The 14,384-nt window shown below is 52.5% G+C and overlaps 1 protein-coding gene across 1 annotated transcript in view; it reads right to left on the bottom strand.

Moving 5' to 3' along the window:
* PHGDH (phosphoglycerate dehydrogenase) overlaps positions 1 to 13,547 on the bottom strand; it is a 32,001-nt gene extending 18,454 nt beyond the window's left edge. The window contains exons 1-4 of the mRNA XM_062192075.1: positions 13,329 to 13,547; positions 5,123 to 5,274; positions 3,421 to 3,486; positions 89 to 143 (exon numbers count right to left, since the gene is read on the bottom strand). Coding sequence (XP_062048059.1) covers positions 89 to 143; positions 3,421 to 3,486; positions 5,123 to 5,274; positions 13,329 to 13,466 — 411 coding nt within the window. The 5' untranslated portion in view covers positions 13,467 to 13,547. The remainder of the gene's footprint in view (positions 1 to 88; positions 144 to 3,420; positions 3,487 to 5,122; positions 5,275 to 13,328) is intronic.
* Positions 13,548 to 14,384: the final 837 nt, after the last annotated feature.

Here is a 14,384-nt window from a genome sequence, read left to right as displayed (position 1 = left end):
ATGGGCAGAAGGCAAAGTAGCCCACGTCAGCACCAAGGGTGGACTTCGCGGGTGAGCCAGGTCAGGGGACCAAAGGCCGGCTGCTCACCTTCTTCCGCTCCCACTTGCCGCCCTTCATGGAAGCCGTCGCCTGGGGAATCTGCCTGCAAGGACAGACACAGGGTCAGCAGGCCCACCCAGGCCCCAGCCAGCCCAGCAAGGAGGTGCAAAAGCAGTCGTGCAGAGCTACAGCCTGTGACAGCCTGCGACAGTCACTCCCTGGGAACTAAGCTGGGACCAGGCTGGGGCTCAGGCTCAGAAACAACCAGCAGTGTAAGGGGAGGGTGGGAGAGGGATGCCCCTGGTAAGATCTCATCGCGGAGCCCTGGGGTTTCTGTCACCAGCCAGGAGTCTGAGTGAGGGTTGTTTCAATCCGAGTGACTCTGGGGCCGGCGTTGTGACGAAGCAGGTTAATCTGCCTCTTGCCTCACTGGCATCCCCTGTGAGCACAGGTGTGCGTCCTGGCTACTCTACTTCCGATCCAGCTCCCACTAATGTGCTTAGGAAAGCAGGGGAAGATGGCCCAAGTGCTTGAGTGGGAGACCTGGATGGAGTTTCAGGCTCCTGGCTTCGGCCTGGCCCAGTTCCAGCGACTGTAGCCATTTGATAAGTCAAACCAGCAGATGGAAGATTTCCCTGTCTCTTCCTCTCTCTCTCTCTAACTCTGACTTTCAAATACATAAATAAATCTTAAAAAAAATAATAAGAAGAATAACTCTGAGTAGGTTCCTCCCCTAAGCTATTGCCACTCCCCAGGGACTACAGTGGGGTATTGGTGACCTCTGATGACATCCAGGGCTCCAGAAATTCAAGGATTTTCATCTTCCCATCTCAGCCAAGTCCACAACCTACAGTCTTCTGTTATCAAGGGGACATGTGATCATTTATTCTTCCTTGAGAGTTTCTTAAGCCCCAAAGCTGTTGGGCGAGTCTGGTCCATGGGTGCCAAGTCCAGATGCTTCCACTCTGTCCTGAATGCCTGTTCCCAGCACTTCTAGTACCAAAACCCCTCCGACCCCACCCCACCTCCACCCCATTGCACACTTCACAGGAGGTTCATAGGGGAGGCTGATTTAGGGCAGAGTTAGAGGTCAAAGAGTAAGCCTTGTGGTGCAGGCCGTGGGTCATCCAGGCACCTCCGGACACGAAAGAGGGAGAGATGAGGAACACTGTGGAAGCAGCACCTTTTCCACTGTGCAGGCTGTAAGAAATGCTCTTTGAAAGTTCCCAACAACTGCCTGGCAGAGGCCCTGGGGGACACACACCTCACCCAGCACCCCTCCTCCCCTCCCCCGCAAAGCCTCTGCTGGGGCTGGCGTTCAGTGAGCTAAGAGGTGGCTCCTGCCCTCCTCTCTGTTTTGAGCCACCTTAGGTGAGTGAGGTTATACCTATGTGGCTGGAGGTGGGGAGTGCCCCCGAAATCACAGCCCCGCATCCTCTCCTTCACATCGAGCTGGCCCTCGGCCAGGAGAGAGGTTACTCCTGGCTCTGGATTCTTTCCTGCCACTGCCAGAATAAGTAAGGGAAATCATTAGGAAGTTGCACTGAAGTCCTCCCCTTAAATTGTTCTCGAATAACAATAATAATAATAGGGGCGAGGCATTTGGCCCGGTGGCTAAGCCGCTGCTTGGAACACTCGCATCCATATCTGATTGACTAGAGACCTGGCTGTACTCCCAATTCCAGCTTTCTACTCAGCTACACCCTGGGAGGCCTCGGGTGATGGTTCAAGTAGCTGGATCTCTGCCACCCAGGGGGAGACCTGGACTCAATTCCCGGTTACCTCAGCCCTGAATGTTGGGAGCACTTGGGGAGTGAACCAGGGGATGGAAGCTCTCTGCCTCTCCAATAAAAAAAAACAGGGAGCAGTGTGGCACAGCAGAGTGAGCTGCCACTCACATATCAGAGTGGCATCCCACTTTCGAGTGCTGGTTTGCATCCTTACAGCTCCACTTCTGACCCAGCTTTCTGTTAATGCATCGGGGAAGGAAGCAGATGACAGTCCGAGTACTGGGGCCCTTGCCATCCATGTGGGAGACCCGGATGAAGGTCCTGGCTCCTGGCTTTCAGCCTGGCTGTCGTGGCATTTGGGGAGTAAGCCAGCAGACAAAGATCTCTCTGTCATCCATCCCTCACTCTGCCACTCTTTCAAATCAATCTATCTTTTAAGAAATAAATAAATAAAAATTTTAAAAATAGTAGTAATAATCACTGAATTTAATAACACCCATGAAATCAGACCACCAGGCTTCTGGACTTCTCCGGGGAGTAAGGTACTCAGTCAGATGTTCTAGGAGATCCAGATGGCCAGCCCGAGATCCCGTCTAGGCTGAGGCCCTTCTGGTTTGGAAGGTGTCCCTTTTCCTCCCTTTCCTTGTCCTCCCTTCACCAATCACTGAGTATCGGTGAATACCCTGGGAATGAACGAATACTCAGTATCAACGAGATCTCAGGCAGAAATATTGGAGAGGAATCAGAGCCAAGGTTATCTCCTCTCTCCTCCCCCAGCAGGAAGGAAAACAAGTGTTAAGATGAGAAAGGAATACGTTCTTAGTCCCAAAAGGTTCCAGGTCCAAGGAGAGAAGTCAGGAGTCCTGGCTGCCTTCATCAGCCAGTTTAAGGATCCAGGGAACTTCAGAGCAGCCCAGCCCAGCCTCCTGCCCAGTTGATTGGGAAACTTGGCCACAGAGGTGTTTGAGTCACTGTTCATTACCCAGCACGGCAAGACCGTGCACATGGTGTGCCCCGTCCATTTAATTACCACAATGCCCCCTCTATTCAGGAGGCCAACATGCTATTGGAAGGGCAAATTGACCATGAGTTCTATTGTGTTATGAACCCACAAGAAGGCACAGGGATCCTGGAACAATACAGACTTGTAAGGACAGTAACAAAGGGAGGCCCTGGAGATCACAGGGATCCATGAGGGACACTGGAGCTTAACCTTAAAAAGTAAGCAAAGGGAACCGAGACAAAGGAGTTGGGGAAGGATGTTCCAGGCAGCCAGGCACGGAGAGCATCTGCAAGGCTTGGAGGCTAGAGCAGTAGTGTAGAGAGTGAGAATAAGCAAGGGGAAGCAGAAGGAAGAAGACATTGCATACACTCTTATGTTCTCAACGAACCTGCTCCTGGGCAATGAGCAAGAGCCGGTTTCCCCCTCCTCCTCATGCACAATCCCTAAGGACCCGAGAATAAAGCTGACCTCTGTGTGCTGGACCTGCGGGGTGAACGCTAAGTGGACGACAGGCGGCCTTGAAGAGACTCAGCATCTGCACTTGGCCTAACTCAAGTGTTCTATGCTTCTCTGGGTCACGTTGCTTGGCAAGAAGTAATACCTGACACACTGGAGAGCCTGCCTTGGCTGAGACGTCAGGGACTTACCTGGCCAGGCACATGATCATCCCGCAGGTCAGCTCTGCAGCGCTGAGGCTGTTCCCATTGGGGGTGCTAAAGAAGAAGGAAGAGAGGGGACATCAACGGACCCAGACCCGTGACTCCCACACCTGTCCCCAGAGAAAGAAAGCCTGGAGGGCAGACTGTGCTCTCTCTTGCTCCATGAGCTTGTACCCATTCTTGGGCTGGGATTGCAACCCTGTGCCTTTGTCCTGAAGCTTCTGTGGGACTCCGGCCATAAGCCAGGGCTGGAAGGAAGCCCCTTGGTCCTGGCTGTATGTTTGCTTGCAGCAGGACCTCCAAGGAGGCACAGCTGGCCCCTCTCTGCATCCGCATGTACTTCTTCCAAGGCAGAGAAGAAATCTCTCAAGCGCTGGGGAGACCTGCATGGGGCTCAGCGCTTTCTCTCTCCTCCCACTCCAGGATCTGCCTGCCTGCAGCAAGCCTGCTTTTCCCACTGCTCCATGCCGTCATTCCCAAGGCTGAGTGAATCCATTGGACTTAGAGGCCAGCCCATGTCCCACAGACCTTCATCATGTCCCCCAAGCTGGCTTTAATAGCAACAAAGCTAATACTTTTATCTCCACCTCTTTGACCTCTCCTCCCATCTCACAAGTTCTGAACTGAACAAATTCTGGACCTCAGTCCCTCACACACAGGGAAACGTTGACTCTGCCCATTTTGCAAAAGTGAGAGTCGACGACGTAGAGCCCCACAAAACTATTTTCCTTTCTTCAAAGGACTTTCGTGAGTGTGTGTGTGTGTGTGTTTGTTTGTTTTGTTTTGTTTTGGAAGAATTGAACACACGTGCCCGCTCCCCTTCTTCGCCTACGCCTACAGGGTCTTTTCAACTCTGGAGATGAAGGTTATAAAGAGGAAAAGCCAATCGCCCCTGTCTAAGATCGAAGAACTCTCCAGGGTCTGTCTTTCCACAAGACCATCAGGCTTCCTGTCTGCCCTCAGCGAACACACTGCACGCAGGAGCCGGTAGGGGTGCAGTGGCTGGGGACCTGGGAGTCCAGGGCAAGCCGTGGACGGGTTATCGTTTAACATCTCTGTTCTCAGATACTGACCTCAGTCAGGTGACCGGTGATGAACCCCACCCTCTAGGGAAGCAAAAAAGACTTGAGGTCAGAGGAGAGGACTGGGGATGGCCTTGCACACCACCCAGCACCGGAAGGGGTGCCACGCAGTACTGGCATGCCCACTAGGACCTTTGCTCCTGGAATCCTACAAAAACAGCTGCAACAGGAACCGTTCTCCTCCTGGCCTTGGAGTGCACAAAGAGAAACTGGGGTCTTGGCTCCAGAAGGGTGCGGGGAAGAGAGGAAGATGACGTGGAGCTGTTCTACTTGAACAGGCTGTGCATCTGTGCAAGGCTGAATAACACGGAGCCAACCAAAATCTGCCACAGAGATGGCTGGGGCAGGGCGGGGTGGAGGGGAGGGCAGCTGGGGCAGAGAACACAGATAAATGCTCTCACCTTCTTCTGATGCCTGGACCCGGCTACACTAAGATTGCACAGGAAGCTTCAATCTCACAAGCCCCGAGAACCACTAACCTGTAGAGTATTGCCCGTCTGTCTGGGCTCCCCGCTTAGCCCTTGCAGCTCTTGTGGCTCTCACTAGGCTTCCTCTAAAGTAAAGTTCCCCTCCCGCCCCACCCCCACCTCCCAGCCCCCACGACTTACTTCATGACCAGCACACCTTTCCTCGTGGCGGCCTCCAGGTCCACGTTGTCCACGCCCGTGCCGGCCCTGCCCACCACCTGCAGCTTCTCGGCCGCGTTGATGACGTCCGCGGTCACCTTGGTGGCTGAGCGGACTATGAGGCCTTCACAGTCCTAGGGCAGAAGAAGCGTCCTGCATGGCCTGCTGAAGCTCAGGCCTGGCAGTGCTCACTCCCTCCCAGACCCAGGGAAAGCCAGGGAAATGTGGACCAGGAGTGGGCTCTGGGTACCCAGCTCATCTCTCTCCAGTTGGCACCACCACATCGGAAGCCTGAGGCTTGCCCAGGACCAGCAGAAGGCCCACCCGTCATGGATGTCCTGTTCGTGTGTCTGGACAGGTGTCGGAAGCCAGGGACCGTTTCTAGTCACCTCTGTAAACGCCATCACCCTTGCCACACGGCTATGCTCAACATGAGAGTATCTACGTGCTGGCTGATGGCACAGATGCAGAGCAAGCAGCTCAGTGCCTCTCGTACGCACTTTTGAAAGGCTCTGCCATCAGTCAGGCTTGGGCTCAAATCCAAGCTCTGTCCCTCACCAGCTATGAATCTGAGCTTCAGCCTCAAGCGTGTGAGGGGGGAAACGAGAAGGGAGAGGTGCAGCACCTGGCCCCTGTAAAACAGCACTGCCTCCATTAGACACAGAGCGTCTACTTCCACTTTGTCCACCCCGAGCCCGACACAGGGAAGGCACTCAGCAAATGCTGGGTGGCTGAACGAGTAAATGAAGTGAACGAAAGGCAGCTGGGGAAAGAAAAACATCTTCTAAATCAGAGACCCAAGCAGCGGGGAGGAGAAAGAGCAAGGAGAGGGGTTAAACTCCTCCAGGGCGGACCCTGGGAAACTCGACTAACTACACACGTGTGACAGTCTGGCCTGCAGGGCGTGTTGTGGTGCAGTGCTTCATTGCGATGCCAGCATCCCATATCTGAGCTATGCCTGGAGTTCCTGCTGCTCCACTTCAGATCCAGCTCACCTCTAATGCACCTGGGAAGGCAGTGAAGGATGGTCCAACTGCTTGGGCCCCTGCCATTCATGTGGGGGACCTGGATGGAGTTCCTGGCTCCTAGATATAGCCTGGCCCAGCACCAGCTGTTATGACCATTTGGGAAGTGAACCAGCAGATGGAAAATCTCTTTCTTGGCATGTCTCTGTCTTTCTTTCTCTGTCACTCTACCTTTCAAATAAATAAGTCAATCTAAAAAAAAAAAAAATAAACATAATAAAGGGCTGGCATTATGGCCTAGTGTATAAAGCTGCTGCCTGCAACACTGGAATTCCATATGGGCACTGGTTCACATCCCAGCTGCTCTACTTTCTATCCACTCTCCCTGCTGGTAGCCTGGTAAAAGCAGTGGAAGATGGCCCAAATGCTTGGGCCCCTGCCACCTACGTGGGAGACCCAGATGAAGCTCCTGGCTCCTGGCTTCCACTTGGTCTAGTACTAGCTATTGTGGTCACCTGGGAAGTGAACCAGCAGACAGAAGATCTCACTCTCAGCCAGCCACAGCGGCCATTGGAGGGTGAACCAACGGTAAAGGAAGACCTTTCTCTCTGTCTCTCTCTTTCACTGTCCACTCTGCCTGTCAAAAAAAAAAAAAAATCTCACTCTCTGCCTCTCCCTCTATGTCTGTAACTTTGACTTTCAAAATGAATCAATAAATCTTCAAAATTAAAGTAATGAGACTCTAAATTCTTCTCTGCCAGTACACTCAGGCTAAGTTGGCTCCCTTGACAATCTTTCTTAGATCTATCCAGAATCAGATTTTCTTGTCCAAGAACCAACCGAGAATCCTCAAGAAATGCAGCAGGTGTACAAGTCCACAAACTGTCACAAACTGGCTGCCCCAGGTTGGTGAGGAAGTAGCAAGTGTTGTAGAAGCACCAAGCTAGGAATCAGAAGCCAGGGTTCTAGTCCAGGGCCTGCCAAGGCAAGGTAGGTCACCATTGCAAGTCACTTCACTCCCTGCCTTTAAGTCCCCATCTTCAAAACAGAAGGGCTGGAGCACTTGAGATCCATGTTTCCCAGTGGCACTGTCAGTGGGATCCTTGTATCCACTTTTTTTTTTTTTTTTGAGAGGCAGAGTGGACAGTGAGAGAGAGAGATGGAGAGAAAGGTCTTCCTTTTCTGTTGGTTCATCCCCCAATGGCCGCCGCGGCCAGCGCACCGCACTGATCCGAAGCCAGGAGCCAGGTGCTTCTCCTGGTCTCCCATGGGGTGCAGGGCCCAAGCACTTGGGCCATCCTCCACTGCCTTCCTGGACCACAGCAGAGAGCTGGACTGGAAGAGGAGCAACCAGGACAGAATTGGTGCCCCAACTGGGATTAGAATCCGGAGTACTGGCGCCGCAGGCAGAGGATTAGCCTATTGAGCTGTGGTGCCGGCCTGTATTCACTCTTGTCACATGGGTTTTGGAGATGGAAAGGCCAGGAGAATTCAGTTCCTAGAGTGCAGCCCTACCTTTACTGGACCCAAGCCCAGAGCCTAGGAGCAAGTTTGTTCAATTAAATGTAGAGAATAGAGAGCTATTAGGAGAGAAGCAATGGAACCTACAGCATTGAATATTGAAGTCCTTTTTTTTTTTTTTACAGTGTATTGTTTATTTGAAAGTCAGAGTTATAGAGAGGGAAGGAGGGAGCTTTCATCTGTCGGTTTACTCCCTAGCTGGTTGCAATGGCCAGGGCTAGGCCAGGCTGAAGCCAGGAGCCAGGAGCTTCATCTGGGTCTCCCACGTGGGCATCCCATTCTGATGAGAGTTAACTAGCTTCCAAGCACTTGGGCCATCTTCTGCTACTTTCCTAGGCCACCAGAAGGGAGCTGGATAGAAAGTGGAGCAGCCAGGACAGAAACCAGTTTCCATACTGGATGCCAGCATCACAGGTGGTGGTTTACCCACTACACCATAACACCGGCCCCTGAATATTGAGGTCTTGAGGGTTTCTAAATACTGGAATGAGCATTCAAGCACAGTTGCAGAACTATTTCCCTGAAATGTGTTTATGTTTCATGCATCCTCACTGCTTGAGGCGGTGCCTGCCAGCAGGGAGCTACATGCAGGATGCCCTAAAACCAGAGATTGAAAAATATGTCTCCAAGCTTCTGATCCAACCTCATTTTGCAGAAGGGAAACTGAAGTCCAACATTAAGGCTGCCTATGTTCCCCCTGCCTCTTCCATTTGTTGGGTGCTACTATGTATGTATCTGGTATAAGGCTAGATTGGTTGAAGATGAGTGAGATACAGTCCCAACCCTCAACGAGCTCAGTGACAGAAACATCAAAATTTACTATTGGATGTGAGTGCTGTGACCTCGGAGTGGACAGGTCTCATGGACACTGTGGGGTAAGAAGGACCAACTGAAGCCACCTCAGAGATGACTGCCTTGATGGTGAGGCCAACACCGGATGGCATCTGGAGGGTGCCCTGGCTCCCTCATAGCAGCCTAGTTGGACATCAGTCAATGCCTGGGCAGAAAGGGAATACTGCCATCTGTCCTACATTCTAGTTCATCATGCTGGCTCCAAAGAAAGGAGACCCCTGCCCAACCAAAATCTACTAACCTTTCAAGGCAAACAAACTCTCCTGGGGCTAGCATTTGGCCTAACTCTTAAGATGCTGCCCAGGACACCCACATCCCACATTGAAATACCTGCGTTCTAGCCCTGGCTCTGCTCTGGATTCCATATCTAGCTTCCTGTTAATGTTCTTGGAGGCAGCAGGTGATGGCTTAAGTAGTTGGGTACCTGCCACTCATGTGGGAGACTTGGACTGGGACTGCTCATCCTCCTTCCTACATTGTGGGCATCTGGAAAGTGAGCCAGTGGATGGGAACTCTCTTTGTATCTCTGACTCCAAAATTTTTAAAAAATGTATTTCAAACATCACATTGGCAAAAAAGAAAATTGACAATATTTAGTGTTGGTGAGAATGTTGGAAAATAGGAATGTACATTCTACAACATTTTTGGAAGGCAATTGGGCAACACTTAGGCACATTTTTAGTGTGGTTCCTTTGCAACCAGCAATAACCCTCTAGGTAATTGGTAGCCCACTTGGAAAATAAATCAGTCTCCTTGGTCAGCCCATGACTAAGGTTCAAAGCTCAGTTGACAAGGAGAGCATGGAACAAGGAGATCAGGGACCACCAAAAAGTCACAGTCCTATCATCCTGTCTCTCTTATCAAGTTCCACAGCCAACACCTCAGGCCCAGCTCCACTCCAAACACTCTACTCAATATTCTCTTGGGCCCGCTTCCTCTCTGGATGGATCTCCTTCAGAGAGGTGTGCCCTGCAGTCTCTGTTTGCTCCACAAGCCAGCCTTCTGTGCTGCCAGGAGTTGAAGAGGCTGCAATCAGACCCTCAGGGATGGGTGTTCAGAGCTCACTTGTCCCAAGGGAGGATTCTAGCCATGGAGACTCCCATTCAGGAGGGGCTGGTCCCATTTGGAAACTGGACATCCCATTCTGGTGAGAGTTAGCTAGCTTCCAAGGCCTCTTACAACCTCAAGGATACCCACTCCCTCCATTCATTCAATCAGCCCTGTATGTATTGTGAGTCCACATGCCCACCTATCTCCTGCTGAGCCCCTGAACCCCCTCAGGCACTCCAAGGCACTACCCCTGCTCTGGCCATGACTCATCCCTCAGCGACTGCTCCAGCTACCTGCCCCGCTGATCTGCTTATGCAAATTATGCCTTACCCAAGTGCCCACATTCTCTCACATCCTCTGTGCTATTACTGTTAGAACTTTCTTCCCCAGTGCCCTGGGCAAGAACACAAGTCTCTCAACACTGCCGTTCACTGCTCTGTGTGTAGTTTCTGCATCTGGGCTGCAGCTGGAACAGGCACTCCCTACGCTTCCCCACAGGGATCACATTGCCTTGCATCCTCCCACTCCCATGCCCTTATATCCTAAGCTGCCTTAGAGCAGGGAAACCGCACACTACTGATCTGTTTGATTTATGGCTGTTCCACACAAACTATGCTGACTCAGCAGTGGAAACCCATTCCGGTTCCTCAAGCTCACACACGCTTCCACAGGAAGACAGGCTTGGCCTTGCAGGCAATTCTAACATTGTGGGAGCTTCTGACTTCAGTCAAACAGCAAGTAAATGAAGCTTTCCATGTCCTGCTCTCCAACTACAGCTGGACTCCGTTTTGCACAATGTGTGTGATCCTAACTCGGTGGTTATTTGCTTTTTGCCAACCATATCCTAATGTAAATGTTGGGAACTTAATGTTTTTAAAAGTCTTTGAAATGCTGGACTCTTGCATAGAAACATTTATTCCTTTCTAGTCTTTCTCAAAATTCTGGGGTTAAGCTGTAAACATGCGGGGCCAGTGATATAGAGCAGTGTGTTAAGCTGCTGCTTGCATCCCTGCCATTGTCTAATAGACTACAGGTTCAGGTCCTGGCTGCTCTGCTTTCAGTCCTGCCAATGCCCCTGGGAAAACAGTGGAAGATGGCCCAGGAGCTTGGGTCCCTGCCACCCACATGGGAGATCAGGATGGAGTCCCCGGCTCCTGGCTTCGGCCTGGCCCAGACCTGGATTTTGCACCATTTGGGAAGTGAACTAGCAGTCAGTGTGTGTGTGTCTCTCTCTTTTTCCCTCTGCCTTTCAAATAAATAAATGATAAATCTTTGGGGAAAAAAGGGAGTGAAAGATATAAACGTGCTTCAATAAATTAAATGCATTGCTGATGTCTTGTTTAGTAGTCCTGACCAGCAGTGGTATTTAATAAAACCGAAGAAACTATCAGGATGCACCATATGATGCATTATTTCACGAGATGTGTATTTATATATGAATATATGCATATGTATCAGTGTGCTGAGTTATGATGCAAAATGAATTTCTTATTGGGAGCCATGGTCAAAGTCTAAATGCCACTGATACATGATAAGATTTTTTAAATGTTTTCCTGCATACCAGGCTTATTTACTGTGAGTCTCAAACATGCTTTATTTTTCTAAAGCCACTGTTTTGCAAACTTTTTTGACTGAGACCTACAGTAAGAAACACAATCTTTAAGTTGTGATTGTATACTTACATTCCACATACACACACCCATACACATATCTTCAAATCTGCATTAATCTGCTATTTCCTATTTTGGTTTTTAAAATGCTGATCATGACCTATTAAACCATTGACTTGGCTCCCTAACACTACTGAACTGTGACTTGTTTCCAAGTCCGAAATGCACCACTGGAAACAGGGAGGGAATGATTATGCCTCCCGACCAGGCAGTGAGGGAGAGCAAAGTGTGCCAGCCCAGAAGGCCAGGCAGTGGGCCCAGTCCTAGCAAGGCGGCTAGGGCTTTCTGCCGTGCTAAGGGGGGAGGGCCGGCACTCTGCATCTCTACATGCAGAATGAAGGGCACAGTGTGGAAATGAGGGCCCTGCAGCAGCTGCTGCCCGTGGAGATGAATTGGTGTTCTGAACTGAATGTTTCATTTCCAGCGAGACTTGCAGGCTGAACTCCCCCACCCCCAAGCTGCCCAACAGTGCCCAGCAGCAAGAGAGCCAGCAAACACCCTGCTCTGCTGCCAACAGTCTCAGGGCCTTTGCCGTGTTCTCCCAGACTCATGCTAGACCCCCTTCTCAACCTCACGGGACCCCTCCACGAGGCGAGGCCTCCCACTCCCTTGAACCCTGCCCCCACCACTCCGCAGAGTGGCTCGTGGACCTGTAAGGTGGCTCACTCCCATTAGGCAGCTGCACAGTCCCTAGCTGAGCGGCCTCTGCCCAGCCGGGTGCTGCGGTGGAGGCAAGGGGAGCAGCTGATCTGGAGGCTGTTCCACTGCCTTCCTGGTCACTGCCCAGAGCCAAGGCCACTGATACCATTCACACAGGAAAAGAGGAGGGGACAAGGAACCCATCCAGTGCGCATGGAGCCTCAAGGGCCAGGGCCTGGGACCTGCCTACCAATTCAGCCAGCGCTGCTGACCTGGCCAGTGTCTCAGATGTGTAGGCCATGCTCCCTAATTAGTCGCAAGCATCTCTGAGGAAGGGCTGGGGGCTGGACACTGGACACAGGGCACGGCACCATGGGGGGTGAGTGGGATGGGGCAGGAGATACGCAGATGGACAAGGGCACAGGCAGCCCTCAGGACCACACAGCTGGAGCACAGCTGGGGCAAGTGCAGCAGCTGGCAGGCCCAAGGTCTCTGGGGCAGGGAAGGTTGAAGGCTGCTGATACTGGAGATTGGTAGGGCTGTGTGATTTTAGGGGGCAGGGGGTGACCCGGGCAGCTGGATAGGTTGTAAAGGTAGGAAGTGCAAGAACAGGAGTGAAGAGTTCACAAGACAAAATGTCCTAAGACTGCACAAGTTCCCCAAACTTTGCCGGACATAGACTAAGCTAAGTATCACAATCCTAAGATTGCTAAGCTTATCAATTTCCTGGGGACCGCTGGGGTTTGACTCTAGTGCGGGCCAATTACTTCCTGGGCAGCTATGAGGCCAAGGCGAAGGTCCTCTGTCAGAGCCCCCCTGGGCAGAGCCTCAGCCTCCACTTCTGCTGCGCCGGTGGCGTGAGCGGCCCCCGGGAGATCGCCGCGCCCCCCTCCGCCCCCCCTCTTCTCTGAGCGCTAAGGGGCAGCGGAGGTGCGGTGAAAGCTCGCGGCAGTCTTGCATCAGACAAAAGGCGGTTCGCGCTGGCAGTTTCTCCAGCAGCCATGCAACAGGCTAGGACCCCGCCAGCGCCCCCCAGAGTGTAGGCGGGGGGCGGAGAGGGGAACACCCGATCCGGTAAGAGTCGCTGGCCGCTGGCACCCCTCCTCCGACGGTCCCGCCTGGGGGACCGGAGTCGAGGCGGAGCCCGGCTGCCTGAGCCACGGTGCAGGAGGGCTCGGGGAGCCGCGCTGGCATCCGCAGGCAGCTTGCAGGACAAGTTGGAGCAGCCTGCCCTCTGCAGTGCGCGCCGCCGGAGACAAGCCAACTTGAAACGAGCGGTTGCAAAGTAATCGAAAAGTTTGCATCCTGCCGCTTGCCGCTGCTGGCTCCTGCCTCCTTCTCCCTTCTCCCACTGCGAGCCCCCAAGGCAGTGGAAGCCGGGATCTGGCTGATACCCGGGCAGCGGAGCAGGGCGCGCTGGCCCCGGAGCTCCCAGCCGGGTTCGGCGGGTGATGCTCCTGGACACCTCACTTTCCCCCCCGCTCCCCTCACCTGCAGCTCCGCTATCAGCTCCTCTTTGCTCAGGTTCTGCTTCTCCACCACCTGCAGACCTCCATCTTGCAGGATCTTGCGGCAGCAAGGGTCCAGGCTCTCACTGATGAGCACTTTCCGCAGATTTGCAAAGGCCATTGCTGGAGCAGGCTTGGGAGTCTCTCCGTGGGCAGAAAAGCTGCAGCTGAGGCTGGCGGGCGCGAGTAACTGGGCAGGATCCGCGACCTCCCACCCCCGCCCCCACCCCCGCCCCCCTTAGCTCCCCCTCCGACTCCGACGCTCCTTTCGATTGGACAGAAACGCACAAACTCTCTGGGACTCCGCCTCCCCCTCGCGGTTCCGAGCCTGCCAGGTCCTCGCCCACTTGTTATCCGGCCGACTTGAATTTCTCAAGCGCAGCCGAAGCTCTTACCCACACCTGGTGAGCGTGCACAAGCACGGTTTACGCTGACTCGCTGATTCATATCTAAAACGAACGGAGAAATATGTCTTTACCGCGAGAGAAGGAACTTTTCATCGTCACTTCTTTCCCCCGAAGGACTCACTCGTTAACTCCTTGACAAGGAGTTAAATCCGTTTTTGAGGGTGTACCTGCGCAAGGCAGCATGCTGGTCTCGACTTCGCAGGGGGCGTGAACGTGAAAACGTAGAGCTCCTTTGCTCTGCTGGCCTGGGGTCTGCGAGTGCCCAGCACAGCAACACGGGGAATTGCATAATTCAAAGCAGTATGAAACTACTGGAGTCACAAAGTTTGATTTTGTTCCAGACGAATGATGCAAGGAGAATTGGTAATGTAACATTTAGATTGGCCAGACTTTTTGTTTAAGTTCTGTATTCTCCTCTCTCTTTATGGAAAAGAAAAAAACAATGAGCTGTCCATCTGGTCTCACTTATATATCAACCAAGGAGGCACTTCTCGGCTCTTAACCCCTTTAGGTTTAAATCCCACAACGAATGTGCCCTTCTATGCCCCATTTTACAGAGTATTGAAAAACCCAGTTTGGGATTTATTTAAAGTCACAAGGAGCAGAAGCAGAATGAGGGACACCCTTAGTTG

Source organism: Lepus europaeus, chromosome 5 (assembly GCF_033115175.1).
Source record: "Lepus europaeus isolate LE1 chromosome 5, mLepTim1.pri, whole genome shotgun sequence".
NCBI lineage: Eukaryota > Metazoa > Chordata > Mammalia > Lagomorpha > Leporidae > Lepus > Lepus europaeus.
The sequence above is the reverse complement of the archived record's forward strand: the minus strand, read 5'-3'. Positions and strand labels throughout refer to the sequence as shown.